This window comes from Panthera uncia, chromosome A2, assembly GCF_023721935.1.
Source record: "Panthera uncia isolate 11264 chromosome A2, Puncia_PCG_1.0, whole genome shotgun sequence".
NCBI classification, from domain to species: Eukaryota; Metazoa; Chordata; class Mammalia; order Carnivora; family Felidae; genus Panthera; species Panthera uncia.
This window is the reverse complement of record NC_064816.1, coordinates 32,328,133-32,349,458: the sequence shown is the minus strand read 5'-3', so window position 1 is coordinate 32,349,458 and position 21,326 is coordinate 32,328,133. Positions and strand designations below refer to the sequence as shown.

General features: G+C 41.8%; 1 protein-coding gene across 2 annotated transcripts in view; it reads right to left on the bottom strand.

The window, feature by feature from the left end:
- Positions 1-21,326, bottom strand: part of SLC25A26 (solute carrier family 25 member 26) — a 137,966-nt gene that overhangs the window by 15,636 nt on the left and 101,004 nt on the right. The window contains exon 6 of one of the 2 annotated variants that reach the window (XM_049640858.1): positions 17,320-17,364. The exons of the other annotated variant lie outside the window; for it this stretch is intronic. Within the exon in view, the coding sequence (XP_049496815.1) occupies positions 17,320-17,364 (45 nt within the window). The remainder of the gene's footprint in view (positions 1-17,319; positions 17,365-21,326) is intronic. 2 annotated transcript variants of the gene reach the window in all.

Below are 21,326 nucleotides of genomic sequence, written 5' to 3'. Positions count from 1 at the left end.
ATTGTGTGTATGTATATCCTAATTTCTTTATCCATTCACCTGTCAATGGATGCTTAGAGTGTTTCCTATCTTTACTATAATAAACAATGCTGCACTGAACACAGGGATGTAGATATCTTTTCAAGTTGGTGTTTTTACTTCCTTAACCTAAGTACCCAGAAGTGGGATTGCTGGATGACATGGCAGTTCTATTTTTAATTTTTTGAGACATCTCCATACAGTTTTCTACAGGAGCTGCACCAATTTACGTTCCCAGCAACAGTGCACAAGGGCTCCCTTTTTTCCACATCCTTGCCAACACTTGTTATTTCTTATCTTTTTGATGACAGCCACTCTGACAGGTGTAAGGTGATATCTCATTGTGGTTCTTTCATTTCCATGAAGATTAGTATTAGTGATGCTGAACACCTTTTCATGTACCTGTTGGTCATGTATGTCTTCTTTGGAAAAATGTCTATTCAGATCTTTCACCCATTTTTAAATCAAATGGTTTGTTTGCTGTTGAGCTTTATGAATTATTTATGTATTTTGATACTAGCCCCTTAACAGATATGATTTGCAAATAATTTCTCCTATTCAGTAGGTTGCCTACGTCCTCTGCTTGCAGAATCTTTTTAGTTTGATGTAATCCCGCTTGTTTACATTTGCCTTTATTGCTTTTGCTTTTGGGGTCAGATTCAAAAAACCACTGCCAAGATCTATGTCAAAGGAGCTTACATTTTCTTCTAGGAGTCTTATGGTTTCAGGCCTTATGTTCAAGTCCTTAATCCATTTTGAGTTCATTTTTGGGTATGATTTAAGAAAGTGGTCCAGTTTCATTCTTGTGCATGAGGCTAACCAGTCTTCCCAGCACCATTTATTGAAGACACTGTCCTTGCCCCATTGTATATTCTTGCCTTCTTTGTCATAAATTACACACACACACACACACACACACACACACACAGGTTTTATGCCAATATCTTGTTGTTTTAATTACTATAGCTTTGTAATATAGTCTGAAATCAGGTAACAACTTTTCTTAAGTCACATGCTTAAGTATGCAAATTACTTAATATATAATAACGTGTGGTATCGGAGGGCTCCCAACATTTCCTTCTGCTTAATGAGAATGACTACTTAAAAAGTGTATTTATTAAATTCACTAGCCTAAGGGCACAGCTGCCAAATAGATTTTTGTAAACTTCTCATGGAAACAGAGAAGCTAAAAAATATTTTATCACACGTAGCTTTCTGAAGATAGCCTTGCCACTGAGTGCAGTACTTGGTACTTTTCTAGTAAATGCTTTAATGTTTGCGAGTATCTCTGTGCTTCTGTGGAAAGCATTATTTTCTCCATAATTCATACAAGCACTGGTGGCACCAGAAGAAACCAAAAAAGAACATTATCTTTTTTTTTTTTAATTTTTAATGTTTACTTATTTTTGAGACAGAGACAGACCGTGAGCAGGGGAGGGGCAGAGAGAGAGAGAGAGAGAGAGAGAGAGAGAGAGAGAGAGAGACAACAGAATCCAAAGCAGGCTCCAGGCTCTGAGCTGTCAGCACACAGCCCGACACAGGGCTCGACCTCACGAACTGCGAGATCATGACCTGAGCTGAAGTCAGACGCTTAACCGACTGAGCCAGCCAGGCACCCCTATTATCTTTTTACTTTAGAGGTGGAAGAATGAGCATTTTATCAGGCAAAAGCCAGTTTTAACACCATGACTTAATTTGCTGACTTTTTAGAACAGGAAAATTAAACATAAACTGGACTTTAGTGATGACTGAAGGTCATCCTCAATTAATCTACTGGTATCTTCAAGAGCTCCAAAGAGCAGAAGTTTACTCAAAACAAACCGAAAATACACTAATAATGCTGACTTTATAACCAATAATAAAGGACAAATAATAAGATGTGAATTACAGGTCACACAGAAGAAGGAAAAAAACCAAAAATGTTATGTAATTCATAAATTCAACATTTACGGAGTAGCAACTGGCTATCAGGCACTTTTTTCAAAGGAAAACAGAAGAGCAGTCCCTAGGTCTAATATTTGACAGGGGCACAGTGGGGGCAGAAAAGGGTTCTAAGAGAGAGAAGGCAGGTGATGGAGAAGGCTTCACAGAAGTGCCTGCTCTAATCTAGGAGGAAAAAAAATGTGTTGGGGCAGTGGGGGGGTGAAGGGGGGCACTTGCCCAAAATAGACTCAGATGGCTGAAGACACAATTTAAAAATAGAATCTCCACAGATAAGCGTAACTTTCCATTATCACCTGGCCAGCATAATTTAGTCTAAGAACATATAAAGAAATCATTTTGTATTTGAAAAAAAAAAAAAAATCTCTAGAACCAGAGGGTTTAGAATCCAGTGAGAAGTTTCAGTGGCAGACACAGAACAGGACAGAAAGAACAATTATAAACACTTGCATGGAACCTGTTTACGCTCCACGCACTGAGAACTTTACATACATGAACTCTCGTTATCTCCAACTCTTCTGAGGGATGTGCCTTTTTATTCTCATTTTACAGACAAGGAAGTTGAGGCTCAGAGAAGTTAAGTAACTAGCCAACGTTTAAACAGACAACAGCAGAACTGGAACGGGTGAGACATTCTGGTACAGAATAGAAAGAAGAGGCCTTGAACCTGCAAGTTAGAGCTGTCTGGACAACAGAAGGGTATTTGTAAGACACCTTACTTCCACATACAGGCCATAATTTTTTCCGGAATGCTATTCAAATACCCAAGCGAATGAACAAACTCTGTCACTGCCCAAAACAACTTGCTTTACATAAGAGGAGTGCATTTTTTTTTTTCATGAGGAATTGTCTCAAAAGAAAAAAAAAAAAAACAACAACAAAACTTTGGAAAATATTGAGACCAAGCTAAAAAGATCAATTTATGTACAAGTGTTTCACTTGGGAACTACTTTAAAATTCCCAAGCACCACCACCACTAGTAACAACAAAAACCTGACTGGTAGAAAGTACTGCATATGAATTACCCAAGTACTGTGAAATGACGAATTTGTTCATCAATGTGCAGGGACGACAAGGTTGAGATCCACAAAAAACTGGCTGGGAAGACAGGAAAGGTTAGTCAGTGGAAACGTACATATTATTGCTAGTGACTTCTCGATAATTTGAGTAGACTGGAAAATGGAATAAAAACACAGTGCAGGCAACAGTAGGAATGATTACTGGTGACAAGAGTAGTTGCCACTTGCTGAGCACCTAGCATGTTCCAGGAGCTATGCTAAAGATTTTATATTTCTTATTTAGTTTTAGAAAATGTTATGATCTGCAAACACAGGTATGGGGGCGGTGCTAAATGAATGTAAGGAATTGGCCAAAGGTCAGAGAGACAGTAAGCAAGAGAGCTGAAGCTGGTTGGTGGCTCCCCGCAAAGCCATGTGTCTTGTAGACAAGATAATATATATGCATCATTGTAAGATTCCTCACTACCATACACAGCTCACCTTCTAATACAACTACATTACAATATGTAAGTTATTAAAATATTGTGATGTCTGTACAAGTTGTTCAAATAATGTGGGTTTGTAATGGAGGGTTTTTTTAAGGACCTATCTGAACACCAAAACATTTTAAATTGCCATAATTTTTCAACCTAAGTAAGTACTTCCACCTCCATGGAGGTCTAATGGTTACTGTGCAGGCAGATAAATGACTAGGGAGTGTAGGGATGAGGGCAGAAAGTGAGCCCAAATGTGAAAAACCATAGTATTGGGAATCTCAACTCCTATGATAGAGGATGCGTACAAAAATAAGTAAAACTAAAAAAGCAGATGGCATCCTTTACCTAATATTGGCTTATTTATCCCAATTCAATGTCCTGTTTCTTTTTCAAATAAAAACTGAAATTTTCAGATGAACCCATGCTTATTTGTTACCATTTCAGGTCAATGAGAAATTTCAAGTGGAAGTAATGAGACAGGCAGAAATTACTCCTCATGTTGCTTACATGGTTGTTTCCTGATTAGGAAGGTAAGTGACAACAGGTAGGCATGTTCATGGCAGAACTACAAGATTCTACATAAGAGCAAAACATCTCCTTTGCTCACTATTATCCTCACAGCTGCCTGGGGTCTGGTTCACAGCTTAGTGTCTATAACTTTTATTAAGTTTCCATAACATAGCTTGATTACAAAATATTTCCAAGAGCTTAGATACTTCACTTCGAAGTAATTTTACCCTTACAGAAAGTTGCAAAAATAATATGGTTCCCATATACCGTTCACCCAGCTTCCCCTAATGTTGACGTCTTAAATGACTATAGTACAACGAAATACAGGAGATTAAAGTAGGTACAATACTACTCACATACAGACTTCGAATTTCATCATTCATACTGTTTATAAAGATATGCAATTTTTAACATGAGCTTTTTTATTTTTTATTATTTTTTTTATTTTTGAAGGAGAGAGAGAGAGAGAGAGAGAGAGAGCGCGAGCACGAGCAGGGGAGGAACAGAGAGAGAGGGAGACAGAATCTGAAGCAGGATCCAGGCTCTGAGCTGTCACCACAGAGCCTGATGTGGGGCTCGAACTCACAAACTGTGAGATCATGACCTAAGCTGAAGTCGGAGGCTTAACCGACTGAGCCACCCAGGCGCCCCTAACATGAGCTTTTTTAAAATTAACATTATTTCTATCATCCATTAGGATATCACGAGGAATCCTGAATACCTATTGGTAGCACAAGAAAACAAGTAGGTCGTCTTACTTTCCCAAGCAATTCTTCACTCACGGCTCAAGGCCTATGAGAGGAAGAGCGGCATGATGCAATTTGGCTTTCCCAAGCATTCCCCCCCCCCCCCCCCCCCCCCCCCCCCCCCCAGAGTAACAGCTACTAGCCTGAGTATTCATTCAAAGGATAGAAAGCAAACACCAAGTTCAGTGCTATGAAACGGCTAGGAGGGCAGGCCTGGGTCAGGTGTTTTCTATTAGAGCATAATAGTATGAAGCATGAAGAGAAGGCTTTGTTTTTCACTTCAAAAGACCCGCCCGAATGTACACTATTGTCCTATAAATGAGTAACAAATCGAAAAAAAGTGTTCTGGCTTTAGTGCAGGAAAACTCACAGTTTGGGACCTGAGCTGTCATGCTCAAAAGTAGTTACGCAGCTTCCAGCACTGCAGGCTTATGAAACTTGACCAATGCTTTTGGGGGTACAAGGATAGGCACGCGTACAGGATCATCTCCTCGAGTCCACATTAATACCCTCAGGTGACAATTTATTTAGACGAAACAAAAGACAATCCTCTGTGCAGGCCTTAGTGTTGTGAGTCCACCACCAGAATGTTGTGGAGACAGGAGAGATGCGATGTGCTAACGCTCTCCAGACTGTAGCTGACAGGGCCACTGTGGAACATACACTTTAAAAAACAAAGCAACAGCTGCTCAAAATGTTATCATCCAATTAAAATTTTTTTTAACATTTATTTATTTTTGAGAGACAGAGCATGAGTGGGGGAGGGGCAGAGAGAGAGAAGGAGACACAGAATCCGAAGCAGGCTCCAGGCTCCGAGCTGTCAGCACAGAGCCCCACACGGGGCTCAAACCCACAAACTGGGAGATCATGACCTGAGCCGAAGTCGGATGCTCAACCGACTGAGCCACCCAGGCACCCCTGTTATTATCCAATTAAATGAATCATCTCTCTGTAAGTAGTCATATACCAACATGTCTTCAAAAGAGATCTCCAAAGCAAAGTTTTAAACCGAAAAAATTACTAAATACAATCGAGACCACAGTCAAGCTCTCACTTCTGCCATACTATGGCTCTGGCAGCATCATCAAATGGCTACAGTAGTTTTCCTAACTGAAGGTAGATGTACCTAACTGATGATTAGGAATCATTTATAATACACAGGCTAATTATAGTTATAATGGCGGCTGCATGGAAACCATTCACAGATGTGTCAAAGCACCAACTTTGTGTGGGCTGGTATGTAAACTTGTTTTTGGTGAAACTGTATTTGGTTCGTTGGGATACTGAGATACTTGACTTCTAGACAAGTTAAGGTGGTGAAGATACAAAGAATTTGTAACAAAGTCTTTAATGAATGACTGTGGTGGTAATTAAAGGTAATAAATAACTCATTTATTATTCTTGAGCAAAATCAAGATGGGCTCAAATGCTGAGTTGCTTATTAATATCGAGGTTTTATAGTTAAAAAGTATTAATTTGGGGCAAATGTGGCTAAGTCTTACTAGAGAGGCATTTCTTCTGATTGGGTGCTCTCAGAGTTTTCTGGCTCTGGATGTCTTGTCAGTTTTGGGTAGGGAAAAGGGGGTCCTGTTCTGTTAACAATATCTAGACATATCACTGAGTAACAGTTAAAATAAAACAAATTACGGTAACTCATGCTCATGATATTGACTGGGAGTCAACAAAAACAGGTATGATTATTTTTAATAATTCTGCCTGCAAACGCACACCTGGCTTACTATATTTAAGGAACAGTATTTTTGAAAGATTTTTATGGGTGAAATGAAAGAACGGAGGGACTGCACTGCTAAGCCCCATGTAGCTGGAAACAAATATACTGGCAAGCCTCCTTCCTCAACAGCACCAGAAAAATATACACAGTAAGGAGTCACTGTTTTCACTGACCTTCATGAGCAGTCTCATCTCACCCCTAACTCTCTAGGAGAGAGACCTCACTGCCTTCCCCACAGGCCCTGCCCTGTTCCTTACAGAAGGCTGGCAAATGCCTGCTCCGTAGATGAAGAGCGACAACCTAGTGTTTGATAACTTCACCTCTGTGTAAAGAGCAGGGGAAGACAAGAACTGGCCAAACATCACAATCCCAAGTTTTCATTCTCGGCCCAGCAGAGAACCACAAAGACCGGGAATGGCCAACAGTTTCCACCTCCAGGACTCGCAAGTGACGGAGGTGGACAAGGCTTTCCGGCGAGCTGTTATGTGGGTCAAAGGTTCTGTTTAGGGTCAGCTGGACGCAGGGCTCTGATCAACGGGGCACAGCAGCCGAAGAGAGACACCAGAGCAGCAGCAACGCCATCCCAGTGCGTACTGAAGCCAGACAGACTAAACAAGCACCAAAAATGCTGGCAAATAACCAGAGCGCAAATTTAAAAAACAAAAACAAACCTCCCTCCTTTTTTCTCATTTTTCAAAGGAGGCTTCATGTGAACCTAGACATGGGTCCTCTGAAGTCAACTACTGGCAAGGTATATAAACTCCCAAGAAACTGGAATCATTATAGGCATTTAAAAAAAAAATTTTTTTTAATGTTTATTTATGAGAGACAGAGACAGATCATGAGCAGGGAGAGAGGGCAGGTGGAGAGAGAGAGGGAGACACAGAATCTGAAGCAGCCTCCAGGCTCCAAGCTGTCAGCACAAAGCTCCATGTGGGGCTCGGGCTCACAAAACTGCAAGATCAGGACCTGAACAGAAGCCGGATGCATGCCCCTAGGCATTTTTAAAGTACTATGTTTGATAATCTGATGAAACTAAAGCATGGTCAACTCACCTCTTTTCTCACACTTTGTCTCAGCAAAAAAGCAATGTGACTCAACACAGTCATCTTCTAAGGGACTGATTCTCTTTATCTCCTTACAGTCACTAACTTGCCCAGGGAGGAGATAAATGTAAAAAAGAAAGAAGACAAAGGAAGAATCCTGCCGTGGTTTTTACCGTTTTTGACCAAGGACCCTAACCCCCTACCCTCTAAGATGTCGCACTGATGAGGCAGGCTTAAATCTGACCTTCAGGAACGGAACTGCGTGGTGTCGTCATCACTGTGGCCTCTCGCTGTAGCTACCATGGACGGGCAGCTGGGTGCCCAGGTCACAGGAGGGCTGGGGGAGGAAGTCAGAGCTCCAGAAGCACGACCTTGCCAACTACCGTCTCAGGGCCCCTGCTAAAGAGGCCAGTCCTCCACCCTACTTAGTGTTCCTGGACATCTTTTTTTCACTCTCTGCCTTGGCCAAACCACACAAAACAACAACTTACAAAACATTTTGCTTACAAATGGAATCCCACCTAAAAGTAAGAGGAAGTTTTTATTTTCCTAACTCCCATATTACGGGATCTCTCTCTCTCTCCCTGAGTGGCCCTAGAAACAACAAAATGTCACCTATTACTTTATAAATTGAATGAAAGGGCACTAAGATTTTTTTTTTTTTTTTTTTTTTTTTGCACAAAGTGTCTCTTATCTTCCAGGATGCAAATTAAGAATTCAGATGTTCTTGTAGTTTTTGAATTGTTCAAAGATGCCTGCTTCATTCTGCGATTTTGCTAAAATCCTTATCAGCTGCTTACATTCTGACTCAACTGGTGGTCTGGACATACAACAAATACTTTGGTCTTATTTTCAGGTGTTTTCTTCCACACTGATATACTTAATTTAGGGTACAAGCTTACCCTAAGCTTGTAGCAAAAATCACACACACACACACACACACACACACACACACGTAAAACAGAGCAAAATCTGTTATCCTTCCCTTCTCAATCTTTAGCATGCCTTTATTAGCAATCTATGTTTTGACCAAACATGTCCATTACGACACTAGAAATGAAAGTGTGTACATGAGGACAATGAGCACTGAGCATCTTCTAAACTACTATTATTTTTTTTTAATTTTTTAAATGTTTATTTTTGAGAGAGAGAGAGACAGAGACAGAGACAGAGCCCGAGCAGGGTAGGGGCACAGAGAGAGGGAAACACAGAAGCTGAAGCAGCCTCCAGGCTCTGAGCTGTCAGCACAGAACCTGACATGGGGCTCAAACTCACGAACTGCGAGATCATGACCTCAGCCAAAGTTGGACACAACCGAATGAGCCACCCAGGCTCCCCTAAACCATTACTCAGATTGTTAAGAGGTGTAGAATTTTGTCGTGGGTTGGAATATGGTGATAGACATTTTAAGTGTTATCAAAATAAGAATCAAGAATAAACAAGTTATTTACTCTTCCACTTGAATAAAACCAGGTTTTTCTAAAGTACTAACTTCTAAAAACACTTAAAGTATACATCAAAAATCTAAGTGACGACTTTATACATTGTACTATAACTCAAAGAATAATCCCCTGACCTGATTTCTAATACAAAGCTAAGATTTCAGCTTACAAAATCATCAGCATGGTGTCACAGTCTTACATAACCAAAATTATTTTATTTTCATTTTACTTCAACAGTTGCATCTGAACTTAAAGCTTGCATTTCTTCTAGTTAGTGCTTTGCAACTTTGTAACACCTGTGGCTAGAAGCCTGTTTAGACCAGACCACATTCTTAAATAATCCTCTAAACTACACTGCTACTTCTGTTAAATATTCAGTTAATACAAAAAATGTGACATTCTTACAAGGAATTTTATCATATCCTTCCAAAATATGCTTATTGTTGACCTAAAGCTCAGTAAGAGTAAACCCGTATGCTATAGTGGTGGACATACTTCTAAAAGAAACTCATTATAAATGAAACAGTTAATATATATTATCCAAGTCTGCACTGAATTTGAAGAAGAATGCCAAACTTCAATTAGTAAATCGTTACAGACACCTGCTGTGTAAAAGAACTATTAACAACATAAACATATACATAAACAATCAGAAGACAAAATTCCTTCCTCCAATAAGCGAAGAACTACAAGAAATTAAACACAAACACACAGAAAAATGTGGTCTGGCTTTTCTCATTATCATAAACTACCTGTGCTCACCCTTGGCCGGTCACAGGGCTGACTCCTGAAGCGAACACTGTTGAATCCCTGCCCAAGGACAGGAGAACCACAGATGCTCGGGAGAGTCGGTCTAAGAAATATGCCAGCCAGTGTTTTTAATCTTTATACTATCAAGTTAAGGAATCAATGCAATTTGAATAGGAGATAATCCGTGGAAAGTGGTTATCATGGCTCCTGGTGCATTGTAACTTAGAGAAATGTTGGGTATTACGGTGTTACTACAGTTACTAACATTAACAATGTTAACACAGTAAAAGGGTGCTGGACAGGAAACTGAGACTTGGATTACAGATGAAGACAACCTCTCTGAGCCCCTTTCCTTGTCTTAATGCAGACGACAAGGCCTCCCACCCCAGGTTGTGGGTGATGTGAATCAGATGCTAATGAACGTGTAGTGCTTACTTATTAGCCCAGTGCCTGGCACATAGTATCTGCTCAACACACAACAGATATGTTTTTTAAGTATTCAGGTGATACAAGGTCCTAACTGAACAAATTTTATTAAAGTGCTAGAAAGGGAATAAACAGGGGCTATGGTTCCTGCGGAGGGAAGATGAGAAGGTCTTCCTCCAAAGAGGGGTGGAAAGGGAAGTCCTCTCTCTGGTGACATATGGCCTAAGGCCTGGGGAAGGAGAAGGAGCTGGCCAGGAGAAAAGCCTAGGGAAAGACCTAGAATGGAAGCTCAGTGAGGAAAGGGACTGTCATCTGTCCTCTTTACCATGCTATCCCCAAGCCGAGAAGTTCCTGACATGCAGCAGGCTCACTACTACTGAGTAGTGCTCAGTAACGATGTTAGAAGAGCGTTTATGGCAGAGGGCACAACAAACGTAAGGGTCCTGGGTTAAGCAACACCCCAGTTGAGCAGCCCACAAAGAACCGAAGGAAGGCCAGCAGTAAGTGGAGACACTGTGGCTGCAGTGTGGTGGCAGGAGGTGGGTGACACAGGAGGGGGCCAGAGGACACAGGAACAGTGTCAGCCATAGCTTAAACTCTAGATCTTATTCTTCTTTCAAAGAGATGCCACCGATGGGTTTAAGGGACAGTGGTATGACTTGATTGATTTCTTTAAAAGATCACCCTGGCTGCTGTGAAAAGAACATATTTTAGAGAAGCAAGAATGGACTCGGGGGACCTTCTGAGGAGCCAAAGTGCCAAATGAGACAAAAGGCAAGTCCGAGGCCTCAATGAGAGCAGTGGACTTGTTGACGGGCTGGGTTATCAGGATGGGAGGAACGGAGAACTATGGAGTAACTCCCAGCTTTCTACTTTAGCTAGCAGCAGATACTTGTGCCATTTACTTACAGGGGGTCAACACAGGAAGACTGGCTAGAGACAAGCAGAATGAAAGCCAAAAGTTCTGTTCTGAACTGGTTCGCCTGAGAGGATCCTGGGAAGATGGCGGCGTAAGAGGACGCTGGGCTCACCGCGCGTCCTGCTGATCACTTAGATTCCACCTACACCTGCCTAAATAACCCATAAAACCGCCAGAAGACTAGCAGAACGGAGTCTCCGGAGCCAAGCGCAGAGGAGAGGCCCATGGAAGAGGGTAGGAAGGGCAGAGAGGCGGTGCGCGCTGCACGGACTGGCGGGAGGGAGCCAGAGCGGAGGGGCGGCCCGCCGGCTAAGCAGAGCCCCCGAGTCTGGCTGGCAAAAGCGGAGGGGCCTGACAGAGTGTGTTCCGACAGCAAGAGGGACTTGACATCTGGAAGGTTATAAGCTAACAGCTCTGCTCGGAAAACGGGAGGGCTGGGAGGGAGAGCTGTTGAGCCCCGGACGGCAGAGCTCAGCCTGGCGGGGAACAAAGGCGCTCGCCAGCGCCATCTCCCTCGCCCATCCCCCAGCCAAAATCCCAAAGGGAACCAGTTCCTGCCAGGGAACTTGCTCGCTCCGAGCAAACACCCAACGCTGTGCCTCTGCGGATCCATCCCCCTGGCGGCTCTGACTCCCTCCCGGTGCCACAGGGCCCCACCCGAAGCGGATCTCCGAAGGAAAAGCGAGCTGAGCCTGCCCCTCCCGCCCCTGTGCACTTTGCCGATCCACCCAGCTAATATGCCAGATCCCCAGCACCACAAGCCTGGCAGTGTGCAAGTAGCCCAGAAGGGCCACGCCACCCCACAGTGAATCCCGCCCCTAGGAGAGGGGAAGAGAAGGCACACACCAGTCTGACTGTGGCCCTGGCGGTGGGCTGGGGGCAGACATCAGGTCTGACTGCGGCCCCACCCACCAACGCAAGTTATTCAAGACAGCACAGGGGAAGTGCCCCGCAGTCCCACACCACTCCAGGGACTAGCCAAAATGACGAAACGGAAGAAGTCCCCTCAGAAAAACGTCCAGGAAATAACAACAGCTAACGAACTGATCAAAAATGATTTAAACAATATAACAGAAAGTGAATTTAGAATAATAGTCATAAAATTAATCTCTGGGCTTGAAAACAGTATAAAGGACAGCAGAGAATCTCTTGCTACAGATATCAAGGGACTAAGGAACAGCCAGGAGGAGCTAAAAAATACTATCAATGAACTGCAAAATAAAATGGAGACAACTATGGCTCGGATTGAAGAGGCAGAGGAGAGAATAGGTGAACTAGAAGATAAAATTATGGAAAAAGAAGAAGCTGAGAAAGAGAGATTAAAAAAAATCCAGGAGTATGAGGGGAAAATTAGAGAACTAAGTGATGCACTAAAGAGAAATAATATATACATAATTGGTATTCCAGAGGAGGAAGAGAGAGGGAAAGGTGCTAAAGGGGTACTTGAAGAAATTATAGCTGAGAACTTCCCTGAACTGGGGAAGGAAAAAGGCATTGAAATCCAAGAGGCACAGAGAACTCCCTTCAGACGTAACTTGAATCGATCTTCTGCATGACATATCATAGTGAAACTGGCAAAATACAAGGAGAAAGAGAAAATTGTGAAAGCAGCTAGGGATAAACATGCTCTAACATATAAAGGGAGACCTATAAGACTCGTGACCGATCTCTCTACTGAAACTTGGCAGGCCAGAAAGGAATGGCAGGAGATCTTCAATGTGATGCACAGAAAAAATATGCAGCCGAGAATCCTTTATCCAGCAAGCCTGTCATTCAGAATAGAAGGAGAGATAAAGGTCTTCCCAAACAAACAAAAACTGAAGGAATCCGTCACCACTAAACCAGCCCTGCAAGAGACCCTAAGGGGGATCCTGTGAGACAAAGTACCAGAGACATCGATACAAGCATGAAACCTACGGACATCACAATGACTCTAAACCCGTATCTTCCTATAATAACACTGAATGTAAATGGACTAAATGTGCCAACCAAAAGACACAGGGTATCAGAATGGATAAAAAAACAAGACCCATCTATTTGCTGTCTACAAGAGACTCATTTTAGACCTGAGGACACCTTCAGATTGAGAGTGAGGGGATGGAGAACTATTTATCATGCCACTGGAAGTCAAAAGAAAGCTGGAGTAGCCATACTTCTATCAGACAAACTGGACTTTAAATTAAAGGCTGTAACAAGAGATGAAGAAGGGCATTATATAATAATCACAGGGTCTATCCATCAGGAAGAGCTAACAATCATAAATGTCTATGCGCCAAATACAAGAGCCCCCAAATATATGAACTGGTTCGCCTGAGACATCTTGAGTGAGGACGTCAACTAGGAAGCTGGTCACAAGAGGCCGTACCTGAGAGGAGGTGGTCCATGACAGAGCTGTAAGGACAGCAGTCAAAGCCAAGGGACAAGGTGAAATAATAAGGGATGGGTCTTTGTCAGGTAATAACAACCACATCATCTATCACGTTTCTCTTCTGGTTGGGTTGCCAGAAAGTTCCAAACACAACATAAATCTTAAAGGAAAATTTTCTTCTTGGGAATTCTAGACATGATAATCTACCTCTTTTACTTTTTCTCTTCTTTACGGTGTCAGGCTTCTTTCTTGCAAACATAAACAAAATTTATTTATTTACAAAATTGCAAAAATTTTATTTTATGTACAAGAAAGGGAAAACAGAAGAAATGAGGCAGCGTAGTGACATCCCTGGGGGAGTCAGGAGGACTGGCCCCCACATCTCCTTGCAGAGTGTACAATTACAGACACATCAGCTGAACGTGATGTGGGGGTGTTGTGCTTCTCCGATCGACCCCAAGCTCCTCAAAGGCATTAACCCTTTTATTCATTTTTGCATTGCTGTGAAATGGGCCAGCGTCCAGCTCAGAGTGCACAGACAATACATGTACCCTCACACCATCTGTCACCCATTTGTAAATGCAAGGGACTGAGGCCTTGCTCCAGTACTCTAAAGCTCAGTACTCTGTTGTTTTAAACACAGGACAGTGTGTGATTAAATACCAGTAAGGAATGCACACAAACGTGAGGTAAGTTTGGATAAATCTTCAAGGCCTGGGTTGGAAGACTTCAAGGAGGGGAAAAAACAACAAAACTCAACTGGTCTTGGAAGATGCACAGTGTCTGGAGATGTGGAAGCATATTTCAGAAAGCAGCCAAAAAACAGAAGCAGGAAGGAGTCTATTCTTGCTGGAGGGAAAGGATTTTGAACAACGAAGTACAGGGAGAAGGGAGCTGGAAAAAACCGTGAAGACACAGAGCGGACATCCATGAGTGCCAACAACTTTAGGTTTTAGAGTTTCAGAAAGTTACAAACCGCTGAGAACTTCAAAGAGATGTTGAATGAAGATCACATAAATTCAATGTGTAGAATGGATAAGAGAGTAGAGAAAGTGTCACGACTGCGTATTTTAAGTTAATAAGAATCTGATAAGAAGGAGGCCACAGGGTCCACAAAGTCAGAGTCCACCCAGACCTGCTGAGTGATGTGCTACAGACAGAGAAAGAGACCATGAAATTATAACCCAGGGTTTGAGACCGACGGGTCAGGAGACGAGCAGTATGCTCAAGAGAAATGAAGGCAGCAGGAGGAAGTGATTCGAGAAAAAGGTGGTACCTTTAACTGCGGGCAGAAGAGGCTTCAGATGACAGTGGCCACTCTCTGTTTCCAGACCGCTCCCCCACCGCCCCGCCCTTGCAGCACAACACATACGAGATCTGCTCAAGTCCTTGTGGGGAAGAATTTTCCTTAGTATTCTCACATAAACATAATAGAAAAGCTCTTGCACGTATGTGAATCTCTCTATGGGTACAAAAGCAAATGTGAATGGATTTGCTTTGACAAAATAAAATTTATTTACAAAATTAAAAAATTTTAAATTTATTTACAAAATTGTAAAAATCTTATTTACAAAAATAAAAGAAGTGGCCAAAACGGTCTCCTACGAAGCACTGTGAGTTCACATTTGGACATTTAAACAAAAAAATGTTATGGAAAAAGATATTCTATATTGTCTAGCCATGAGAGAACTGCAAATTAAAACCACAAGGAGATACCAACATACTATGAGAATAGCTAAAAAAACATGTTTTTAATCTAATGATTTAACAAGAAGTGACACAGGTGCAGAGCAACCGGGACTCGCATGCACACTGCTGCAAAATGGGGCAACCTCCACCTCGGACAGTGTCTTACCAAATTAAACTTGTATTTTCCCTATGACCTCACTCCTAGGGACCTACCCAAGAGAAACAAAAACGTATGTCCCCATACAAGTACCTGCATGCAAACTCATAGCAGCTTTACTCGTAATCACAAACCTGGAAACTGAAATGTGTATCACCCAGTGCACAGGTAAACAAACCCTACTGCAGACCTCCATACAACGGGATACGACTCAGTGACGCAAAGGAAGTAACTTCTGGTACAGGCAAAAATATGAACGAGCCTCAAAAGCATATTCAGTGAAATAAGACAAGGCACAAAAGGCTACATGGTACGACTGTATTTATAAAATATTCTGGAAAAGGGAAAACTACAAATATTCTGGATTTGGGTTACGGTGGTAGTCACAAGCCATTTGTCAAAATGCATAAAAATGTACATTCACAAAGGGTGAATTTTCCGGTATCAAAATTACTCAATAAACCAAACTTTAAAAGAAAAAAGAAAAAGATAGCATTTTAACATTTGTTCAAAGACAACTGTTAAGGTGTAACTTTATTATCTATGATTACTCTGAAAAATTCTAGACATTTCTTAACTAGCTAGAATACTACAGATGTCCTTAATACTGAGAAGAAATAAACCTCATGCTTTTTCCCTCTTTGGGCCTCAAAACATTCCTATGCAAAGATAGGGCTGTACGGGTGTGAGTGTGCTGTGTGAATGCTGCTTATTGAGGCACTAATAAAGTGAGTCTTGTTTCCTGGACAGCTGTCGGCTCCACTGCTCTTCCGTCAGAAACAGAAGAGGAGAGCTCTTATGCTCATGGAATGTGGCCTTCTCACTGGACAGCTGTTACGTCATGCCCAGAAACACTGCCCAGGAACCCATTCTCAGCACGCACCACGAAGAAAACGGTAAAAACAAAAATGACAACAAAAGACCCAAGAAACGATTATACAAAGTACATAGATATAAACTAAGCTGTGCTATTTAAAAGCAGATCACTCCTAAGAAATATTTCTCAATATTTAATATTCCAGATTGTCTTTTTTACGAGTCACGTTTTACCTCATCTTATTATCCTTAGCATACAACCTCAGAGTTCATATATATCTATTTTTTACTTTTCAAAACACATTTTGTATGAGCATGCTTTGATTACTAATTCCGTACAATTATGAGAGTAATGATTTTACCCTTTGTATTATCAAATGCCCACCTAGAGAGTTTGCCATTTTACAGTTTGGTCTGCTATAAGCCATTTTCAGTTGAACAAGGGCTTTCAAATTCTTTTGACCATTATGCACATTTTCCGTCGCAACCCGAGAGAGAGGTGTGTGTGCGTGTGCAAGCAACACTGAGGCTGTACGAAATAAGACTTATGCTTACCACGAGATGTTCTCTAATATTTCCTTTCGCATTAGAGTCCCTAAAATGCTGTCAAATAGCCACACAATCCATATCATGACACACAATTTTCAAAATCATCGCCCCAGAAGATGGGGGGAAAAAAAACCTCATTAACATTTTTGCCTGTTTTAAACACAGGCTTTTAAAAATTCACCTAACTATTTGTCTTTAAACACATGAGTGACCTTCCCTGAGGCTGACTCACAACTCACCACACTCTGTTCTCCCTCGGGGTCCCCAGCTGGCTGGGGTGAACGGCAGAGATGGAAGGGACCGTCAGAATGCAGGCCTCTGCTGCTCCGGGCCTGCAAATACTTGGGACCTTTATTTCTGTCCATTTACCCACCTTGTTATTCCTTGGCCTCTACACACATGCACGCACACACGGAATGAAACAGAATTCCACCAGGTAGAAAAAGGGTTGCAGTAGAGAAGGAAGTAAAGCCAAGTTTTTTCTTAACATCCATGCATTTCAGTCATGCCTGCTGTGCTGATTTTCCAGTATCAGAGAGAACAAGTTTAAAAGGCTGAACTGGCATATAAATCACACACAAAAAGTATTTTCAACTATCAACAATTTTGAGTTTTTAAACTGCCAGTCAATATTCTATTCTACCATTCCACACTGAAAATGGTGGGCATGGATGTGAATCAGGCAGAAATTTTATATGAAGATTGGAAAACTTACTTTTAAGGACTCCCACAAGGGAAACTGGACCAATGAGAAAGGAATCTGAAGAGAAAAAAAAAAAAAAATCAAATAAATTAGGCGGGAAAGATCAGAGTTTGCCTAGCCCTACCATATGAACCTATAATTATTGTTTATAAGCCTTAGTTCATTTTAACTTTATGTGTATAACAAAAGTAACATTAAATTTATAGGTGCAGTATATACAGTTTTCAGAAAAAGAGTTAAGCTGTAACTGCCTGTAGAGTTCTACTAACTTTTTGAACCCAAGGGACATAAAATGATGGTGTGAAACCCTTTTGAAACAGAAAGAGAAACACAGTACAGAGATCTGGCTACTGAACTGACAAAACAAATATTTCCTATCACAAGCAATAAGGACTTTAAAGACTTGACATTTTTCTGAAGAACCAGAGCTGTCTACTCCTTAGCAGGCCAAATGTTGGGGTTTAAAATAGAAACAGGGAGGTGCTCCTGGGTGGCTCAGTCAGTTGAGTGGCCGATCAGGTCACGATCTCACAGTTCATGAGTTCAAGCCCCACGCTGGGCTCTAGGCTGACAGCTGGGAGCCTGGAGCCTGCTTCAGATTCCCTCTCTCTCTACCCCTCCCCCCCACCGCCTCTCTCACTCTGTCAAAATTAAATAAAAACATTTAAAAACTTAAAAAAACAGACAAACAGGGAGAGGGAGCAAGACTGGGGGAGGAGGAGACAGGGTGGGGGGCAGAGCAGGATGGGAGAGAAAAGGAAGGGAAGGGAAGGGAAGAAAAGAAGGGGAGAGGAGAAGAGAGGTGAAAAGGGAGAGAAGGAGAGGCCCAGAGGGAGAGGAGAAGAAAGGAAGAGAGGGAGAGGGAAGGGGAGGAGGAGCAGGAGAGTACGAAGGGGTAGAGAGGGGAGGCAGGTGGAGGGAAAGAGCAGGCAGGAAACCAGAGAGGAGGCCACAGAGCCACTTACAGGAGGAAGTGGAGAAACAGGGAAGGAGGAACAGGCCAGTGTGGCGGTGGGAAAGCACAGCATGTCAGCAGTGCAGGGGCCCAAGAGCACAACTGGGCCTGAGGGCCGGCCAGTCCCCACGGGAGGCAGGGAGAGGAGTCATCTGCAGTAGCCAAGCGTGACACTGGAGACAACCAGCGCACTCACAGTGAGTTTGCAGTCATGTGGACAGCAATACGCGCTAGAATGACCAAGCACTTCTCATGTATCAGGCACTGTGCTAATAAGCACTTCCTAAGCTTTATTTCACACATCACAACAACCCTGTGAGCCAGGCAGGTATTATTACTCTCCCCATGTTACAGGTGAAGAGGACGTTCGGGGATGCTGGATAACTTGACTGAAGACACCCTAAGAAGCCAAGACAATCTGACTCCACAGCCCCGTCTGCTACTCTGCCTGAAACACCTCTCAGTGCATTTACTGCACATAAATTCGCCCACAGCACAACCTGTTTGCTTTCAATGACATTTTCTAAAATTGGAAAACAGAACCACACCTCCCTATTTCCTAAGACAAAAACACCTCAATTCCAGTGAACACCACCCACTAGTCTTGATGACATCCCATCACTGGCCAAAAAGGCATGGCCCCAGTACCGTTTTCTGTACTCACTTGAAAGGGGAGAGTAAAACGTGGACTTTGGACAGTATCAATATGCATATGGGTGTGTGAGTCCGTGAAGGGTGTGTGTGGTAGAGACCACGATTCTGAAGGCATTAATGGACAGTTACCTTCACACGAATCGAGGGCATTAAGTTACTTCTAAAGTATTTCCATTTAATCACAAATTACAAGTCTAGTATCATCTGCCTTTACTCTGCTGGAGTAAATGATGGCCCTGAGTTTCAGAGTGGACACAGAAAAAAAGATCTATCTTCTGCTCAGGCAGGAAATGGCAGTAAGAAAAAAAAAAATGACAGCAACAGTCTAGTTTAGGCTGACAGAGTAGAATCTCAGAGAAGTTGGCTGTCTTCAGAGTAAGCAGCACCCCACCCTGGATGTCAAAATTCCACAACAGGGGTGACATTTAGTTTAGTTTTTGTTGTCACCAAAATGTGAAAGCACCTGACAAAACGTCCATTCTGAAACTAAAGTGCTGTATTTTCAATTAACTATCAAGCCCCCCACCCAAACCGACTACATATTAGTTTTCTAAAAGCTTTTCTAAATTTCAAAAAAATTTATAGTGTGTAATAAAACACACAAGAGGGCTGTAACAGGTACTAGGATGATAATGACTTTAATTTTCTTCTTTGTACTTTCCCCTCCCTAATGTAAATATTTCACATTTTAATAAGAATGTAAATATTTCACATTAATAAGAAGAAAAAAAGGCCTTACAACTTATTGTAATGGTCCATGGTAGCATTCTTTACTTCTTGATTAAAATAACCTGTAAAACTTCATTGTACGTTACTGGCACTTTTTTGGTACTTAAAAAAATAATAATAGATTTTGAATCCTGTTGATGTACATTTTGCCCATTTTCCTCTATTAAATGTTATTCATTAAATTGTTCCTTCAAATTTAAAGAAGTAATGTAAAAGTCATACAGTTGGAATGGCCAAACTATTCCACTGGGTATTTACCTTAAAAAGTGAGCCGACAGTAAACCCCAATTTACTCTCTAAAACAAGATTAACTGACAGCCTAAGGTGATTAAATGTGCTGTAAACGCTTAAATAATTAAATTTATTTCTGGTTTCTGGTAGTGAAATATCCCTTGTAAGATCAACTCCTGATGTGTAAAAATTTTTCAAATATTCTTCAAGTCAAGATCCTATCGAATGCTTTTGGTCGTTTACGAGAGGAACAAACAACAATGAAAATGTGCTGCATGCATGCGGAAGGAGGGCCGCCAGCAAACAGTGCTCCACGGCTAAAACAAACACTTCTCCAGGCTGCCCGAGAACACGGGCCAGTCAAAGAGCTCACTCCCTCCCCTAATCTGGTTTGGAGTTACATAACAGTGATGTTTCTTCAAAACGTGGAATTTTAAACCCCAAACAGATGTAAGCTGTTATTCCGAAACGTTTTATAGATGTAGAAAATGAATAGCTGCACTCAGAGGTCTTATATTCCAAAACACAACATACTCATTTTATTGCTCTGAAAGTTACAAAATGCCTCACTGTTGTGACCTTTTTAATGCCTCCATTTAAGATGTTTTGTTTGAAAAAGGTTGTTACGACCCAGGGCACTAATAAGCGAGCGGCAGTAAACTCAGCTCCCATCAAAGAGGCAGATGCAGAGAGAGAGAAACCTGCTAAAATTTGACATGGACTCCACTCAGTAACAAACACAGTAATAATTCTATACAAGAGAGCATGTGAGGATTCCAGGTGAAGTAGACAAAATCAAATATAGGTGTGGTGAGCAGGGTAAGTGTTGGCTATTGCTAATGAAATAGAGAATGTACAAAATTACATTACGAACACGCTTCACCTCTGATAAAGTAGTGGACTAGAATCATCACTGAAGCCAAGCAATGCTTTGAGCCTTGTGATCTTAAAACAAGTGTCCCTCATCTTATGGTCCTTAAAAAGTAATGAAGTGATTTATAACAAACCAAGGTGATACAAAGATAATGATATCTAAGGTATTATTTACCACCAAAATTCTATTTTTCCGTGGAAAAGTCGTATCAGCATAACACTTTCTTAAAAATAAGACTTGATCAAAAAAAAAAAAAAAAAAAAAAAGAAGAAAAGGGGCGCCTGGACGGCGCAGTCGGTTAAGCGTCCGACTTCAGCCAGGTCACGATCTCGCGGTCCGTGAGTTCGAGCCCCGCGTCAGGCTCTGGGCTGATGGCTCGGAGCCTGGAGCCTGTTTCTGATTCTGTGTCTCCCTCTCTCTCTGCCCCTCCCCCGTTCATACTCTGTCTCTCTCTGTCCCAAAAAATAAAAAAAAATAATAATAATAATAATAAGACTTGATTATAAGCTACAATGAATACACTACTATTATGAATGATCTAGGAACCATAAGAATAAAAAAGTATGTTTTAAAAGC